The following is a 19,215-nucleotide window of genomic DNA, read 5'->3' on the forward strand; positions in this document are numbered from 1 at the left end:
GCATGGAAATAGGTCTGGGTGGCTGCCCGGGACAGGCAGGGAATCCCCCCAGTCTGCGTGGGGGTGTGTGCACTCCTGTGGAGTTTCTCTCTGAAGACACCAAACCAGGACCTTCCTGTCAGTGAGCAAGGCCCCAAGCTTCCGGAAAGCACGTCTGTGTCCTGATGTGAGCAGGTCTGCTCAGCCAGAGAAAGAGGCCATGGGTGGACAGTTGATGGCCCCTCCCAGGCTGCCCAGGGCCTGTGGACCACCCGAGGCACCATTGGGTGGGGTCCAGCTGTCCTTGCTTAGTCCACCTGGCAAAGACACCATCTCCTGACCCATTCCCCTCAATCAACACTGGCCTCTTCCTCTGGGGAGGGGGTGCGGGGGTGCTCCAAGTCCAGTTCCGTCCAAGTTCCCAGAAATCCAGGATTGAGCCCCAGCACCAGCCCCTGCCTTGGCCACTCTTCAGCTGGGAATGGCTGTTGGCTGTGGTTTGGGGGCACAGGCCTCTCGATGTGTGGTTGCCTAACAGGTGCCCTGGACTTCCTACCTTCTGCTTCAGAAAGTCTTTAAATATATACCCATGTATCTATATTTACCCTCGATTTGTTTTTTAGCTTTGCCTTTTGGAGGACTGGACTTGAATGCAGGAGCCGTGAGTTCCGATCTGAGGTTAGCTCTTGACCAAGAGTACCTGCTATAAAAACCATTAACTTTTAGTCCTGGCTGGTGTAGCTCAGTGCACTGAGTGCCGGCCTGTCAACCAAAGAGTTGCCAGTTTGATTCCCAGTCAGGGCACATGCTTGGGTTGCAGGCCAGGCCCCCAGTAGGGGGCGTGAGAGGCAACCACACACTGATGTTTCTCTCCCTTTCACCTTCCCTTCCCCTCTCTCTAAAAATAAATAAAATCTTTTTAAAAATGAAAAGATCAAACCCACTAGCATTTCATGACTGGTGGCTGTGTACTAGGCACAGTGACAGTGGTTCACCTCAACCTGACGGGCAGACGTGATTGATTGTCATCTCCATTTTACAGATGCAGCACAGAGGGGTTAAATAACTTGTTCAAAGTCACCCAGCTTGCAGGTGGAAGGGCCAGAATTCAAACCCAGGCAGGAGCCATGCTAACGCCTCTCAAGCCCAGAGCCACCAGTGAAAGATGCTCCCAGCACCTTCCCCCGCCCCGCCCACAGAGCTTCTTCTTCTGACCCCCTTGGATTCAGAGGCGGGGCCGCCGTTCCCTGGAATGTGGAGCGGCAGGCAGAGACTCCACAGCCAAGCTCGGTCACATGGGCTTGGCTCCCTGCCCATTGCTCTTTGCTGGAAAGTCTGCTCAGTCTATGAGCTGCGTCTTTCCTGCAAACTTGAAACTTCAACCGCTTTTTATCCTTTTCAAAAAGCACGCTCAGCCTCCCTGTGCGTGCTGCTTGCTCTGTGCCTCCCCTGCCATTACCTCTGGAACGAGGAGGATGTGCCAAGGGAGGCGAACTGCCAGGGGTGGGGATGAGGACATGCCCACCAGCGCCAGATGCTTCCCGGGCAGGAGCTGCCTCGGTCTGCGGGGCAGAGGGCAGGGGTGGGAAGGGCGTCTGCTCCGCTGCACGCGGATTGGCCTTCGGCGAGGGCCCTGACAGAGCGTGCCAGTGAGGCCATCGCAGCCGCTGGCCACTCAGCTGCCCGACTGGCCCCGCCTAGGCCTGACCCTGTTCCTTTGCACCTCGCCCAAAAAAAGCCATTCCAAGGAAAATGATGGTATTTCCCAGCAGCAGAGGCTGACAGCAGGAGCAGAGGTTCGTGTCTCCCTAGGTACAATTCCAGCAGTCCCCCAAGCTCTGCAAATCGAAAGCCCTTTCAGCCACTGGTGCCAGAACTCCGATCCCATGCTGTGTGGATGTCCGTGTTTCACTGCAGACACCTCTGTGGGGAGTTACCGGGTGCAACCTCGGCCCCTACAGGAAGAGTGCATACCTGGCACCTTTCTCCATCTGAAAGGCTCAGGTTTCTGGGTCATCTGGCCTCCAGGGCTTGGGTAAGGCATTCCTGAGTCGTCGGGACTCGTTTATTACAAGCCAGGTGTGCTGCTTTACCCGGAGGACTTCCTAAACGCCTACAGCCACCCCAGCTGCAGATCCTCACTGCAGATGAAGATGCTCAGCTGGGCAGGGAGTGCGTTGCCCTTGGCCACACGCAGAGAGCTGGCAGAGTCTGCCTGTGAACTTGGGGGGTACCGCCTGGAGTGAGCTGAACACGGACAGCAGCCTCCATGCCAAGGGCTCTACCTATACTCCTTACTGCAAACTTCAAAACAACTGGTAGGCTTTACTGCTCCCATTTGACAGTCAAGGAGACCGAGGCTCAGAGATGTCGAGTCACTTGGCCAAGGTCACGGAGCAGATAACTGGTATAGCTGGGATTTGAAACAAGCTCGTTTGACTCCAGAGCCTCTGCTTGTACCACCCACCCTTCTCTTTCTCCCTTCCTCTCTCCCTCCCTTCCCTCAATTCATTCCAAAAATCTTAGTGAGCACATTTCCCCAGAGAACACAATTTGGAAGGAGTCAGAGGCCGTGTGCTCGGTGGCCACATGCCCCAGGTGTGTGGAGGCAGGCCCAGGTTTGCTCCATCTGGTCGTCAGAGCGCGTGCCTTGGCGTTCTGTTTGGAAAGCAGGTCCCTGTCACCAAGGATGCAGCTGCGGGCCCGAGGAGGTCAGAGGAGGCCACAGCGACCTCGGCGAACATCCCAAGATGTTCCCGGTGGTCTGGGCTTTCTGTCGTCTCACCAGAGTGCCCGAGGCTTGCCAGGCAGCTCAGATGAGACCCTTCCTGAAGGCCCACTGCCGACCACCTGCAGGTAAGGGCTGTCCCTCTGGTTTGGGGCTTTTCCACGGACGCTGGCCTTTCTTCCCCCGTGGAACTGCCTGCACTCCGCTCCAAGGCAGGAGGAGGGCAGATTTCTGATGACCCCTTGGAGGGACAGCGAGGAGTGCCCCCTCGCCTGAGCATCACCGGCCCTCCCGCCCCACACCGGAGACCTCTGCCGGCCGCCTGGGGTTCTGGGGAGCGCTGCCCCAGGGATGATGCTCCTTTGGGGTTGGGGCCCGGTAGGGCATTCGGGTATGGGGGCCGGAGGCTTTCTTAGGGTGAGTGGGGGAGCTGGGGTAACCTCTGGTTTTGCCCAGCTGATGAGTCACCAGGTCTCGAGGAAGTTACCCAGGGAGGAAGGCATCTCTAGGTGGAAACTCAGGTTTCACTCAACAGCAGAGACAGAGTTCAGTCTTGGTCTTAGGGACGTGGAAGGGGACAGGCTGGCGAAAGTGCGGGGAGGGCAGGACTCTCCCTCAGGAGGCCTAGGGGAGGAGATGGAGGTGTCGGACAGAGGGACAGGAGGCAGACAGAAGCCCAGGGGACCCCAGAGGTGGCGGGATATGAGCGAGGGGTGCCAAGACTGGATGCACACCGGGCTGCCTTGTTGATGGAGGAGGCGGCCCACGGGAGGTGGGGTCCGAGGGGCTTCCTGAGCAGCCAGCTCCCCGCCTCCCCCCGGAGTCTTCACCTGAGTCACTGATGGGCTGTTGTGTTTAAGAGGCAGGTTTAAAGCAAGCAGCCTCGAGAAATAATACCCTTAATGGTAAACACACTTTAATAATTCCTATATAATAACAAGGAAACCTTGCCTTGTTATTTCTAAGTTTCTGAAGTGTCAAAAAGTGCAAATGCGGAGATGATGGCGCCATCCACACGGCGGGGGGGGTGGGTATGCGTGGGCAGAGGCGCTTGTCCAACTCTTGGAGTTTTACACCGAAACCTGTGTATTTTACAAGTTAATGAAACATCAATTTTTAAAAAATATGTTTAAAAACATGCAAAAGAAGAGCCAGCAATACTTAGTGCTATCAAAAGGTGGGTAGGACTTGGGGAAAGGGTACCAGTTTCTTAGGCCACACGCTGGGTCAAAGTTCAGCCATCCAGAGCCTTGTGTTCAAAGAATCACCTTTGGTGACATGGTAAAGCGTTCATGTTATAACGTTAAGAGGAAAGAGTACCAGGACGAGACTTCACGTAGGGCAGGATTTCAGATTCGGAGAAAGTGACTTGGACCCAGGCAGAAACCCACTGGTTCACGGAAACCAGGAGCGGAGGAGCCCCTTCTGTCACCGTGCAGACTCCAACACCCTCACTGAGCGGTGGGCGCCCCCTTGTGGGGGCGGAGTGCCTTCCCGGAGGACCCGCGAGCAGCGGAGCTGGGGCTGGGGGCAGGCGGCAGGCCTGTTCACTAGGGAGCTGGAGGGGACAGACACGGGGCTCCCCAACATCTTGAGCTGAGTTTTCCCTTTGTCACCGAGGTGCAATGTGCATGTATACAGTGTGTAAAACGCACTAACCTCCAGTGTAAGCTGATGCTTGCTTACACAGCCAGCCAGCCACGCCATGTAACCCTGAGTTACAATAACCCTGTAACTCAAATCAAGATTTTTCCCACTTCCCAGGCCCCGCGCCCCCACCCCGTGTCCATCATCAGTCCTTCCTAGCAACCTCCGTTCTGACCTTCATGACCACAGACTGGTTTCTTGTCCTGGGATTTCACATGAATGGAACCACACAGTATGTGTTTTGGGTCTGTGAGATTTACGTCGTTGCAGGAGCCCAAAGCTCACTCTTTTTCCATTGTCGTGTGCTTTGCATGAATTTACCTGCCGGCAGACATCTGGGTTGTCTGCAGCTTCTGCCTAGTCAGAGCTGGGACTGGTTTTGTGCCCGTCCTCTGGGGACACGGGCACTCGCTTCTGGGGTGTGTACCCAGACGCAGAGTTGCGGGGAGAAGCAGTAGCTGAGGCGTGTCTTTAGTGGGACTGCCTAGTGGTTGCGCCACCTCTGCCCCGGCAGGGTCAGAGACTTCCAACTGCGCGGACCTGTCCTGGTGGCTTCCTGCGGCAGTCTGGGAGGGTGGCGGTGGAGGGTACAGTAGGGAGACAGATATTGTGGGTAAAATGTCATGGAGGCACATGCTGACCACAAAAACATGCCCCTCAGGTCCCCTGCCATGAACCCACACTGGCACTGCGACCCTGTCCCACGGCGGCTCACATCCAGGGACCAGACATGTGTGGGACAGACAACCCCGGCTAAGGGACCCGGTTATCCTGGTGCACACCTTTAAGAGCTGGAACGCCCTCCTTGACCCCCTCTCCCTCTGTCCCCCATGGGAGTCGGACCAGCAGGAGAGTCTCCCTTTGAAGGAGAGGGGAGGACTCTTTCTCCTGTAAGGACAAATGTGACCTGGGGTTGGCTCCCCAGCCCTGTGTGCACGGAAGCCAGGTAAAAGCAGAGCGTCAGGTGTTTGTTGGGTGACACTGCTGACCCTGAAGTTGACCTCTGCAAGAGGAGCCATGTCTGGATGGAGTGACTCCAAAGGGATGAACTGAACTCCCTGGGAAGAACCAGAGGTCAGGCTCCCTGTGGGCAGGGACCCTTACACCGGGCATGTCCCCCGAGGGACCCTGGGGACTATGACTGTGAGTCGTGTGACAACGGCTCTGGTAGGGCTTCCGAGCCAAAGCGTCCCACACAACTACCGCTGTGGGTCTTGTGTCCTCACCCTTGAGTAGTCACTTCCAGGGGCAGGGGCAAGAGAATGGACCCTGGACTGGCGTGAGGACCCCTCTCCTGTGGAAGACAAGAGCCTGACATTGCCCTGCCACCCTACCAAGTGTCCTGTCCTATGTCCTTCTGAGTGGACCCCACGCCAGGGGTGTCTGTCTTGGCCTCGTGAGTGTAGGTGTCCAGCTGACCCTGAGAAGCGCAGGTGGTCGCTGATGTTCCTCACCAGGCCCTCTCCCACCCACTCCCAGGCTTCCATCCCACCTGGGTGGAATGGTGACCTTCACCCGGCAGTCAAGGTGAAATCCAATCAGCCAGCCTAGCTTCCCAGTCTTTGACGCCTCCCTCTGCTGCCCCCCTGTGGCTGGCAATTGGGACTAGCGGGCATCTCCCAGTACTACTTCCTACTGTCCGATAAAAAACTTGACAAAGACGTTGCAAAGCATTTAATGTATGTCCCTTCACGGGGCTACAGGTGAATTTTATGGTGATGGAAGCTGATGACCCACCTGCCCAAACAACCACATGATCGGTTACTTGTAGTTTCCTTGTAGAAACCTGGGTACCAGCCAGAAAGACTGGGTAGGGACCAACATGATCACCCAGAAAGAGGTTCCGTTGGATTCTTACCTTCCTTCTCCCCCCTCCTCCTCCCCCTAAGGACCTTCTCCAGAGGTGTGGATGCTCAGGATGCGAGGAGACAGGGGTGGGAGTGTCCCACTGCAACAGAGCACAGGAGTGCTGCAGACCCCACACCCCAGACGCAGGAAGAAGACAGAGGCACAGGCCCGGGGCAGGCCTGCTCAATAAATAAACCAACGTCTCCCAGAAGCCACCCGGCAGGGGGCAGGCAGTGGGCCCAGGGACCCTGGGTCGGGGGAGCCGCCCTCCCGAGGCCTGGCCTTGCACGCTCGCTACGTGTTGCACACCAGCACATCTGCAAAGGGTCCCAGGAGGAGCTTGTTGAAGATGCATCGGACCCACACCAGGTAGGTGGTGAAGGGCTTGATGTTCTCGGTGAAGGTGTGGTTCTGCAGGGCCAGGATGTAAGGCACGTAGGTGTTCTCCCCCTGCTCCTGCAGCCACACCTCGTACTTCACCTCCCGCACCTTCAGGTACTTGAGGTTCCAGGGGATCTGCCAGGAGACGGTGAGGCGGGCCTCGGAGGCGCCCTGCACCGACGCCTGGCACCGCGCCTCCCGCACCTTGCCCGGGTACAGGCCGACGGTCCGCTTCTGCTTTCGCGGCCCTGGGCGGCCCTTCACCACCCGCCGTATGGTCTGGATGAGGGATGGGATGTCCACCTTGGTGTCCTGGTAGATCCGGAACAGCCACTCGGGGTTGCGGCAGCAGAGATGTCGCGGGACCTCCTGGCTCTGCAGGATTCGGGCCTGCTCCGCCTGGTCTAGGTGGGCGATGCCCCCCTCATCCCAGGGCCGCTCAGGGTGCGTGACTGTGTTCTCTGGCACCATGTTCCGCCAGGCGACATAGTGCAGGTCCATGCCGGGCAGCGTGGCCAGTGTCTTATAAGGGGTGTAGTGGTCAGGATTGACGGCATACGGGAAGAGCTCCACCACGGTGGCCCCACGCGGCAGGAAAAGGGCGGTGACCAGCTGGGCCCCGTGCATGCTGACCAGCATGGAGGCGTTGCTGACCAGCCCCACGACATCAGCAAACATGTGGTCTTCTAGGGACACCGTCACTGTCTTCATCTGGAACTCCTGGGCCAGCGCCAGCAGCAGCTCCGCCTCATTCAGGATGAGTCTGTTCTCCGTGCGGCTGAACACCAGAATGTACTCCTCACCTAGTGGGCCCCCCGCCAGGCTCACATTCAGCTTTTCCATCATGAACCCCGCGAACTGCCGGATCTCATTGCCAGAGACGAGGATGTTGGCCTTTGGGCCCTGGGGCTGGACGAAGCCGTACTGGTACCAGGTGGTGATCTTGGACAAGCCCACGAAGGCATCGGAGAAGCACAGCAGCCGGCCCAGGGTCTTCAGCTGAGCCCGCAGGAGAGGCTGCTTGGGACTGAGAAGCTTGTAGAGGTCGAAGTGCGCGCCCTCGCCCCAGCCCTCCATGAAGAAGAGCCGGGCCTCTCGGGCCAGGCCGGGGAACTGGCGCAGGGTGTAGAAGAGGGGCAGCAGGTCATCATGGAAGACGTGCATGAGGTTGTCGGGGTTGAAGCGGTTGGCGATGAGCGCCGCGTCGGGCACGAACACCGGCTTGGGCAGGAAGCGCAGGGCGGCGGCCGGCAGCTCTGCGAAGTTGAAGTACTGGGTGTTGTGGTCGTCCACGGTGGACAGGTCGAGCAGGGCCGGCTGGAAGCGCCGGGAGCCCAGGTTGGGCAGCATGACAGATGCGTTGCCGTGGAAGAAGATGAACTCCTCCGCCTCGTTGGAGTAGCAGAGCCACTTGAAGCGGCAGATGCGGTCGGTGTGCGTGCGCCCCGTGCACACCATGTGCGTGCCGCCCTCCATCAGGCTCTGCAGCGCCTTCGGGTAGTCGATTCTCAGCGTTGGGGCCGCCTCGGGCGCCTGTCGGCCGACGGGCCAGCTCCTCCTCCAGACTGGCCGCATGCTCGCGCAGGCGCACGTGCTTCCACAGCACGGCCGCCAGCACCGACACCAGCAGGGCGTTGAACACGGCCGAGAGCTGCATCCTACCGCTGCCGCCAGTGTGGGGGCGCTAGTGAGATGATGGTGGCTGCCAAGTGCCACAGGCCATGCTGGTGGGCTCCCTGAGCACCAGACGGGCAAAAGCCTGTGGGAGAGAAGCACAGGGAACAGGTGTTGGCACAGTCTGTCTGTGGCTGGCGCTGTGGGCCAGGTACGGGGCTCGGCCACCAGACCCGTGTGCCGTTCCGCACATGAGCAGTACAGTGGATCAGACCCCACTGCTTCCGTGGGCCAGTGCGCATCTCTTCACCTTGACTTTGGGCTTGGCCAAAAAAGAAACAAGAAAGAATCAAAGAAATCACTAATACATGTGCAGAATTCTGAAGAGGAGAGGACTCATAAAGTCATATTCAGAAGAGATAAAAAATGAAGCTCTCCCTGGGGGGGCACGAGAGGAAGACTGCATGGCACAAGCAGATGCGTGTTCTGCTCTGATTTAGAGAACAGCTTCCAACAGAAAGCGAGGCTAAAACCCACACACCCAGGACAGTCAAAAGGCAACACCCTCAGGAAAACGAGGGGAGAAGAGAGGAAAGACCACCTCCAACCTGAGTGGGAGTTGGCCCTGGGCACTCGCCTCTCCAGTGGGCACTCTGCTCCCCGCCCCTCCTCCACCAAGCAGGTGTGCTGCAGTGAAGGCAGCAGAGGGCGATGTGGGGCAGGGGGGCCCAGGCAGGAAGGAAGTCAGGGTTTCCCTTGGGCCAGGGGGCTGTAGGCAGCAGCCAGTCTACTGAGCTCAGGCCTTGGGACGAAGCTTATGGGAACCAGGTGACATGGGGGTCAGGGGACTTGTGGGCCAAATGGGCAACTCGGCAAGAGCCAGTCTTGGAGACTGGGGATGGGAGCAGACTGTTTATCACTGAGGCTCATCCTCCGCCCACCCCCTAGGCCACTGGGCTGGTGCTGACAGCAGGCAGATGAGCACAGGGATCTCCCCTGGGCCCTGCAGGCTCCCAGGAACCCTTCTGGGGGAGCATGGAGAGGAGGGCCTGCAGGGGCGGGGGGGGGGAGGGGTGGGAGGGGACAGAAGGGCATGCTGGAAACCGGGGCACTGAAGCACCGGGCCCCAGCGCAGAGCGCCTGGGGTTTCTAACTTGACAGCTTCCGAGCCAGGGCGCCTGCACCGACGCCCGGTGGGAACAGATGCACAGACACCACCCTCCCGGGGGTACAAGAGGCACGTCCACACTGGCTGCCAGAGTAGCCTAAGAATAAAGCAGTTGCCCGCGGTGGTGACAGGCCTCACGCACACCCCTGTCCCTTCCCCTGTCTCACTCCTCCACTCCCCCACTCATGTTTGTTGGGAACCAGTGCAAACAACCTTTCTGCACTGGAGCCCTTGCCTCAGGCTCTGCTTCCAGGGCAACATGAACTGCACAGACACTACAGTATTTCACCACCGCGGACACAGACGGAGAAGCCACCCTTGGACTTTTACCTGCTGGGAAGTCACCCCCGGTGATGTGGGAGGGAGCCAGCAAGCACTGGGGCAGTCGCGGCCATTACAGGGGACCCACACTCCCCTCTGGGTCCCCACCCTCCATGCTGCTCAGCTAAACCAGTAGAACTGAAAGATCAATCAAAATCCTCAGAAGGTTTTCAAAGGAGAACCGATGGAGGCAGAGTACATTAACCAGACCCCTAGTTCTGAAGAAGATCAAAGAGGCCTTCCCCCATCACCGTATAAAACGTTTCTGGATAATGAACACAATTCCCAGGAGAAAGATTCAAAATGGTGAACAAACAGCCCTGGCTGGTGTGGCTCAGTGGATTGAGCGTGGGCCTGCAAACCAAAGGGTTGCTGGTTCAATTCCCAGTCAGGGCACATGCCTGGGTTGCAGGCTAGGTCCCCAATGGGGAGTGCGTGAGAGGCAACCACATATTGATGCTTCTCTCCTTCTCTTCCTCCCTCCCTTCCCCTCTCTAAAAATAAATAAATAAAAAAAATCTTTTAAAAAGTGGCTTTTTAAAAGCAATGGACCACATTGCTTTGTGGGCCACAGCCCCGGGGCCATCCCTTTTCTCCAGGCTAGTTGTCACTGTTCTGGGTCTGCCAATACCTGGGCTGTGTGACCAGGGACTGAACACCCAGGTTACAGCTCAGGGTAATGAGGGCTGGGCAGGCAGCTGGCCTGGTAGTACCTACTTGTAGCAGTCTGCTCGGGCCGCTGTAACCAAGGACTGCAGTCTGGGCCTAGACAACAGAAATGTATTTTCTCAGTCCTGGAGGCTGGAAGTCCAAGATCAAGGTGTGGTTCCCCCGAGGCCTCTGTCCTTGGCTGGCTTGCTGCGTGCTCACAGCCTCTTCCCTGCATGTGCACAGAGGATGGGGCCTCTGGTCTCTCTCTCCCTGTTCTCCCAGGGACACCAGTCCTACCCGACCAGGGCCCTGCTCCGATGACCTCATGGAACCTTAATTACCTTCTGAAAGGCCTTGGGGGTTTAGGGTTGGACTGTGTGAATTTGTGGGAACACAACTCAGTCCATCACACTACTCTGTGGGTCTTTCCAGGGAAGACAGAAATCCACCTAAGACGTGAAGTGTGCTAACGTGTAACTTCCGGCAACCATTAGCATTGAAGGAAGATGAGGTGCAGGCCCAAGGGCTGGGAATGCTGGCCACCCCCACAGTGCCTGGGTCCCCAGCAGCACAACAGCCAGAACCAGCTGCCATGCACCGGCCCCTCCTCCTGAGCAGGGCGGTGGAGCTCGGAAACCACCAGCCCCAGGCTGCAGAAGACCCTCCAGCCAAGACAGCATCCACACAGGGTGTCACATCATTTTCCAACAGTTCCACGCCCAAGGGCTGTTCCTAACGCTCACTGAGAATTGCAGCACGCTTGTTTCGTCCCCCAGAAGTGCTGCGACGGTAGCTGCAGCCTGGATTACTCAAGCTGAATGACGGAGGCTTTCGGTCCTGCATGGACGTGTCTCATGTCCCATCAGTTAGAAAAGCACAAACTGGTTCCGATGCCTCAGATGTCTTCAGAATGACCTCTCCCACCCTGTATTGTTACCAGACGCAGCATATAAAACTGGTACTGGCAACCCACTGCCTGAATGTGCCCCGGAATTACACCTTTGCAGGGTCGCGGGTTTTCTGATGAAAGTATTTAACCCTTTGCCAAAACGTTGGCAGCCTCTGCGTGCTCCTTGTAAAACCTGGCGATTAACTGAGCAGACACATTTAACACTTAGTTAAGCGCTCAAATCTCAGACTAAACCTTGACATCAATCATTGTTTCATTTAAAGGGCAAAGCGGAGTCAGAGCTGGAGACAGCGATCCCAGGTTCCCAGCTGGTGACTGGGGCTCGACTTCCCCATCAGCAAAGGGGGATGGAATGCCTTCAAACAGGTGGACCCGACAGAATTCCAGTCTGTGGGACTCGGGTGCAATGGACAATGTCAGCCTTGGCTGAGGACAGCCCAGCCTCCCTCCGGCTCACCTGCACCCTCTCCCCAGCCTCCCAACGCAGAAACCTTCAGCCACACAGCCTGCTTTGACACCATCTGGTTTCTGCTCGGCACAGTCACCTGCAAGTTACAGCTGCCTGTGTGTGGGTCCCCTCTGGCATCGCGGAGTGGCACGACGGCGCACCCGTGTGGCCGGAAACGGAGGCCAGCAAGGACCAGAATCGTGACAGCTGCTGCTGAAATGCTCAAACAGGAGACCTGGAACACGCCTGCACCAGTTTCTCTAGGTGAAACTGCAGACTCAAACAAAAGCCATTCTTACAGGGATGCTCAGACCCCACAGTGGACACACAGCCAGTGGGACCCCTGGGGCAGGTTTGAGAGGACTGCTGCGTCAAGAGGGGCAGAAGACGATTCATCACACAAAGCATACAACACTCACAGGTGCCCAAAGTGTGCACAGAGCACAGGTGCGTGACAGGAAAGCGCCCTGGTCGGGGCTGGGGCCTATCAGAGAAGCGACCTGAGGGGCGAGGGAGTGTTCAGCGAGGTGTTGGAGGTACTTTGGTGGTCATGGGGGATAAGACAAACATCTCCATTAAGTGCTCACATGTTCCCATGGGCAGTGACTGCTACAAACCTGTCCACAGCAGGCACTGCCACGCCCAGCGATCACACCTGTCTGCTCAGAAAGTCCTGAGGCCGCTAGGCTCTTCACCCATCCCTGGGCAGTAGTGGCCGGGCCCTGCACAGCAAGGCAGGTAGGAACGGGGAGCCCGGGCTGCAGGCCAGGCATGGCGATGCCAGGAGAAGGTGGGGCACGAAGCTGCCAGGGCATCTGTGGAGTGCCCCGGCTCTGCAGGGGAAGCTGTGTGCTGAGTGGCCAAGGCCCCAGTGGTCCCTGCCGGCCACCCGGGGAGCCTGGAACACAACATCCTCAAAGGAAGGGAGAGGACAGACTCTGGCTTGGGTTTTCTTTATTTTTTTAGAGGGAGGGGATGGGACAGAGAAAGAGAGAGAAACATCAGTGTGTGAGAGGAACATCAATGTGTGGTTGCCTCTCACGTGCCCGCCACCAGGGACCAAGTCTGCAGCCCAGGCATGTGCCTTGACCGGGAATGTTTCGCTTTGTGGGATGACGCCCCACCCACCGAGCCACGCCGGTCAGGGCTGGCTCGGGTTTTCCTTTGGCCTCCTCACCATCCTAACAACAGCAGCAGCAGCAGCATCACTGGCCAGTTACGAGGTGCCAGGTTCTCCACTTCACAACAACGGTCTGCATTTTACACAGATGGTAAAAGCACCGCCACAGTTTGGACCTGCCCAAAGCCACACAGGAAGCCGCCAGGGGGCTTGAACCTGGGCAGACTGGTGACGGCATCCGTGATCTCGTGTTTTCTTCTTTGTCTCTGAAATTCCAGACTTAAATGAAGTTGCATGTATACTATGAAGAACTCTCCTACGGTTCCACCAACTGTTAATCCGACACATTTTGTCAATCCCTCTCTCTCCTGAACCATTTAAAAATAAGCTGTAGACATCTTGCCCCTCTAGCCCTTGAGATACTTCGGCGTATATTTCCTAAGAACGAGAACATTCTCTTACGCAACATGAATTCGGGAAGTTAACATTGATGAGCGATGGTTATTAATCTGTGGTCCCTATTCTGTGGCCCAGAACCCGATCCAGGGGGAAGCATGGCATCCCCGTTAACAGGTCTCTCTAGTTCCTTCCAGTGGGGGCGGCTTCTCGGTCTCTCCTTGACTTTGGTGGCCTTGACCATGGTAAGAGTGAGGGTCAGTTCCTTCCCAGTATTTTTCTTAATGTGTCTGATGTTTCCTCACGAGCAGACTCTGGCTGTGCACCTTTGCCAGGAATCAGAGCCTTCGGGCTCAACCATGAAGACGACGCTATTCCGGCATGGTCAAGGTCAAGAAACGCCATCCTTTGGGGGATGCTGGAAGGAGCAGGGAGGGCGCTTCCCCAGAGAAGAGAAGCCCCGGACTCCGGGCAGTCTTCTGACACCGGAGGGGCTGTGTGGCAAGAGTGAGGGTGCCCGCAAGGTGGGGGGGCTGCAGCCCTTTCTAACTGGCTGGACGCACGTGCATGGTGATGCCACATGCAACCCAGGCCCCCAGGCACGTGTATGGACCTTAGGCGCACCCCCAATTCCCAGCAGCCGGCTGCCACCTTGCCCCTGCCCCTAGTGCAGCGGTGTGGGCCGGTCCAGGGCCCTGAAGTAAAGCCTGCAGAAGAAGTCACGGGGAGGAGGTGTGTAGCAGGTAGGGAGGAAGAGGACTTATTTAAGGGTCGGGGCTGTTTACACATGAAGGGACCGGCCACTCTGTGGGTCCCTGCCTGGAGGGAGGCCAGCAAAACCAGGCCAGCCTGTGAGGGCAACTTCACAGGTACAAAGTGGGGCTGGTCCTGGGTCCTGCCAAACAGGGCTCATGTAGGGACCTGTGGTGGGACCCAGGATCAGCACCACCCAGGAATATTGGACATGAAGATTCCTGGGCCTCCCCCGGATCTGCTGACCCAGGATCTCTGAGGGGTGCCCGGGAACCTGTGCGTCCCAGTGATTCTCACAGGTGCTCAGTGTTAACGAGGACTGCTAGGAGGTTTTGCGAACACTCCCCAAGTCTGCAATTCCATGCTTCTCAATACCCAGCAGGGCATTTCTGTCCAGCCCAGGGCAGCCAAGTGCTTTGATAGAGGATGACCCACTCCCTGCATCAAGGCTCAGTAAATTCTGTCCCCAGCCTTGGCCGAGATGATGCAGGAGCCCACGCGCCAGGGCACACCAAGAAGCCTGCTGCTCTCAGAGGCTCCTCTGGCGGAAAGTCTCCCCAACCCGTCCCTCCTCACACAAGCTGCGCTGCTTGGGGCGTGAGTGGCAAAAATCCGCCCTGGGTTTTCTTGGCCCCAGATAAACAGGGGAAGTGTGGAGCTTGGGTCTGAAGCAGCCACCAGTGGGAGACATGGGGAGAGGCCAGATCCAGCGGTGGCTTGTGTCGGATGCCTCTCCACTGGCAGGGAGAGGAGGGTCCCCTGAGAAATGAGCCCCTGAACAGAGCAGCGCTGGGCCGCTCCTCTGGTTCCTTACAGTGACCACTTACAACCCGGCTGGAAGCTCTGGGACCCAGCACGACCGTGGCCACTCCTGCTGCCACCCCAGGGTGTGCCATGATTCCCCCTGCAAAGCCCCTGCTGGAGGACGCCTCGGGGGTCTCCCCACTGGCGTGTCTAAAACAGCGTGACACAAGGCACTGGACTGGGAAGAGCAGAGACAGCAGTGACAGTGGCCCCATGGCAGGCCGGGATCCCCAAACCCTTCCTGGCCCTGGCTCTGGGCCGAGGATCCAAGAAGGGACCCCTGCGACACTTCTCAAAATGGAGAAGAGACGACTCTCAGCAGGAGACTAAGCCACCAGCAGTCGCCAACAGCATTCACCCCCAGCAGAGCAAAAAGCCTGACTCTCTGACGGGTGCTGGGCCCCGGGACCGAGGAAGCCACAGGAAATGGAAGGATGGATCACCATCCACGCTGGCTCAGGAAGACAGGGGCTGGCTTTGAGCAGAGGGCGGAGGTCAATGCCACCACCATCTCGTGTTACTGAGCACCTACTATGTGCCAGGCATTGTCCTCAGCCCCCTTCCTGCCCCTCTTCATTTAAGTTTCACAAAAGCCCTCCGGCAGGGACCTGTGCCATCTGCATTTGCTTGGACCGTGAAAAGGACTGAGACTTGGTGGAATGAAGCGCCCTGCTTTAGGTCTTCCAGCTCAAGCAGGGGCACCAGGGTTCAAGTTTGGGCCTGACTCTGAGGGGCCTGCTCCCCAGCACTGTGTCCCTCTGCCATCAGACTCAGAAGTACGCTTAGTGACGGAGAAGCAGGGCAGGCCTCGGAGCAGTGCGCTCTTGTCACCAGAGGGCAGAGCGGGCGTGGACGGCCCTCCACTGTAACTTAGCAACCCAAGGCTTCACCCATGTACCCGCTCCCCACCGGCCGGGCACAGAGCTACACGTGGTGGTGGGAGACGTGGGGCGCGGAGCCATTCTCTCCCCCAAGGAACTCTGGGTGCACCGTGCCGTCACCATTACCACGCCTGTCCCGGTGCCGTGCCGAGAGGGGCGAGCCATCAATTTAGAATTACAAAATCCCACTCTTTAGACACGAAAGGGCCCTCAGAAATGATGTGCTCCAACCTGTTTTGGAAAAGAGGCTTTGAGGGGTAGTGTGGGCCCTCACAGGCCACCAAGCCCAGAACGGCTGCACACTGGCCCAGCCGAGGCTCCCCCTTTTGGGTGGGCCTCCCCTCTCCCAAAAGCAGAGAGCAGGCCCAGAAAGAGGAAGGCAGCTCCTAAATAAGACCACTTCTCATAACCAAGCTCTCCACGTCTCACCGGACGGTGCCCTCCCCCCGCCCCACGGGCCCTTGCTTGCTTCAGCCGCCTCTTCCTGACACTGCGGCTGCCAGACCCGCCCGGTGGACAGCCCCCTTCAGCCTCACAGGACCTCAGACAGGGACAGGAGATGTGCAGCCAGGCTGCTGAGTCCAGCGGCGTCTCCACGTGGTCTGAGAATACCCCTGGCCCTGATGGGGCAGGCTGCCCCAGGTTACGGCTGTGCTTCATAGCAGCAAAGACCGAGAGGTGGAGAGTTAAACGGCACCGGTTCTGGAGCTGAGATGCCAGGAAGTGAGCTCCTGTCCTGTCGCTTGGCAGCAGCGTGATGCCAGACCATCTCTCTTCCTTCCTTTTCACGTGCAGAAAGCTGTGCATAATTAATGCCTGCAACTGGAGGGCCTGGAGATAAGGATCCACCTGTGAAACCATCGCCGTCATCTGCACAAGCCTGACCATCAGCTGTGAAAGCTTCTTCCTGCCCTCTTACTGTTACTATCAATTTTATGTGATAAAACACTTAGCACATAAGATCTACCCTCTTAGCAAATTTCGAGTGTGTAGTAACATACACGTATCCTTAGCGGTAGGCACTGGGCCGCACCGCAGGTCTCTAAGACAGAGTTCTCTGTGTACCTGAAACTTTGCGCCCTTTCACCGACACCTTCCCGCCCCCTCCTCCAGGCCCCGGCAACCGCTCTCTGCTCTCCGCTTCTATGAGTGTGACTGTCTCAGACCCACCACCCACGCAGCGTCACGCAGGATTCGTTCTTCTGAGTCTGCGAGGGCCAATTCTGCACCCCGGCCAGCCCCCATCTCCTGGTCTGAAAAACAGACACGACACCTCCCCCCCAGGGTGGTTTTGCAAATTCAAAGAGACAATACCAGCAAAGCGCACTGCCTGACAACCACTCTCATATCATTACTCTTAGTCATAATAGCGAGGAAACAACTCCCCTTCGCTGGCTCTTACTCTCCGCCCGGCGTGACCGTGAAGTCCTTCCCATGCATTATCCCATTGATTCATTTCACTTCCAGGGCGCCAGGTCAGGGTCGTTAAGCAAATCACCCCGTGTCACACAGCCATGAAATGGTGGGGCTGGGATTCCAGCCCAAGCGTGACTCCAAGGCCTATGGTGACACGTGTGGGTCCCTCTTTCACATTTGTCCTCCCACCCCGTTTACAAAGCCCCTCGGGAGCCGAGTGGGCCCTGGGGGAGAGCACCCAGCGGCAACCAAACTGGGAGTGATGAGGACCCTAGGGAAGGAGGCATTTGGTGATTTAATTTTCCAGTTAGCTCGACAGTCCCGGGAAGCCTTTGTTTAGAGCTAAATATTTTCTAAAGCAAAGCCTAGAGCAAGAGCTTGCCAACCAGAAGGCCAGTAGGAAAAAAGCCGCAGCTGCTCTGACAGCCCGCCACGTGGAGGCCACCACGAGGCACACACACGCCAGGGTGTGCTGGAACCCGGCCGCCGGCGCCCCGCCCTCCTCCTCGCCGGGCATGGCCACTCTCCATTTTCCTCGAGGAGAGGCTGCCCACCCCTGGGGAAGACAGACCCTGTGTTCTTTCCTAGCTGTGCCTTCCGGGGGGCTCAGGTTTCCCATCTGTTCTGGGAAAGAGCGAACTGGAGGTTCTCCAAGGCCAATGAGAGCAGAGAAGGCAGCGAGTCCCTGTCGAAGACAGAGCTGGGCTCCAAGCTCACTGCCAACCTTCTCTATCAGAGGCGACCATGAGTGCTGACCTTTGCCAAACAGACATTGTGGGCCGGACCCCAGGCTGCGACTTGTGGGGACTGTTTCATTTAATTGACACAGCTACTTAGTGATGATGACACTTTTATTCCCATTTTGCAGAGGGCAAAACAGACCCACAGAGGGTGAGTGACTTGGTTATGGGCAAACAGCTGGTAAGCGAGAGTCAGGGTGCGCATGTCCAGCGCATCTGGGGAAGAACGGCTGTTCTGTCTGTGCCCTTCCCACTAAGTCCGGCGACCCCACCATGCCAGGCACTGCCTCCCACAAGGGTAGGCTTTGCGACTTGTTTGGCATAAAATAAACAGACCCTGGGCGCCTACCACCCAGTGCAGGGCTTTGGCCTGAGGACCTCAGACCCTGGCGGAGGATTTCCATCGGTGACCCTACACGGGGTTCCTACACATGGGGTCCAGAGTCCACGGGGCCCCTCCCTCAGGGGCCACCCAGGCACCCTCAAGCAGATGTAACAGGCTCTTATCGGCAGACTCACAGTGGGTGCCCTGTTGAGCCCCAAGTAGCCCAGGGATCGGGCTGCAGGCCTGTCCAGGCACTGCCTTCAAAGGGAGCTCGGGAGGCGCAGGCCCTCTTCGCACACCTCGGCTGGCTCCCCACCACCCGCGCCTCTCGCGCACCGTCATCCCCCAGGCAAAGGGCTTGGGGACTAGCTGCAGTGCCTGCCAGGGGCTGAGGGCTTCATTGGGCAAAATCGAGCCCGCGATACTAGGACCCCCAGGGTCCACCCCCCTGACCCTTGCCCACCTTCTGAGCCTCCCTACACGTCACCTCTCCGTTCGGCAAACTCCCTTCGGCTCCCCTTCTCCCGAAGGCCCGGCGGCCCCGTCGTCCACAACCTGGGGATGTCTAGGGGCCCATCCCGCAACTCCAAACCCAGCCGGGTCGCGAAGCCCTCGCTAGCACCGAGCGCGCGCGACTCACCCGCAGCCGGGGCTCCACGGGGTTGAAGCCACCTCTGCCCACTCGTGCAGAAGTGCTTTCTGCTTTGTCCAAATCCGCCGCTGCAACGCCACCCCGGCACGGGGAGGCCCAGGCGGGGAGCACAGGCAGCTCCGCGCCGTCCCGTCTGCCACCACAGGGCTCGCGTGCCCGCTGCGCGCCGGCCAGTCGTGGGAGCCGGGCGCGGGAGTCTGTGCGAGTGCGCAGGCTCGCGGGCACAGCCACCCAGCCGCCGGCCAGAACTCACCTCTCGGCTTGCGGAGTTCTGGGAATTGTAGTTTGAATCGGGAACAAACCGACTCTGTAATCGGCGGGATCCTGGGAGTTGTAGTTTGCTTTCTGGGAGAGGCTGTTTTACTTGGTGTTAAGCTTTCCAATTATGGGAGTCCTGATAATAAATTTAAATGCAACTTAAGCCAATAATCAA

At 58.0% G+C, this 19,215-nt stretch overlaps 1 protein-coding gene across 1 annotated transcript; it reads right to left on the reverse strand.

Annotated features, from left to right (window-relative positions):
* Nucleotides 1-6,403: 6,403 nt before the first annotated feature.
* Nucleotides 6,404-18,972, reverse strand: POMGNT2 (protein O-linked mannose N-acetylglucosaminyltransferase 2 (beta 1,4-)). The gene is given in 3 exon segments (XM_037148371.2): nucleotides 6,404-8,128; nucleotides 8,130-8,342; nucleotides 18,771-18,972. Coding segments are annotated over 2 exon segments (1,743 nt in total). The 5' UTR covers nucleotides 8,241-8,342; nucleotides 18,771-18,972; the 3' UTR covers nucleotides 6,404-6,496.
* Nucleotides 18,973-19,215: the final 243 nt, after the last annotated feature.

This window comes from Artibeus jamaicensis, unplaced genomic scaffold, assembly GCF_021234435.1.
Source record: "Artibeus jamaicensis isolate MK-2021 breed Jamaican fruit bat unplaced genomic scaffold, CSHL_Jam_final contig_519, whole genome shotgun sequence".
NCBI classification, from domain to species: Eukaryota; Metazoa; Chordata; class Mammalia; order Chiroptera; family Phyllostomidae; genus Artibeus; species Artibeus jamaicensis.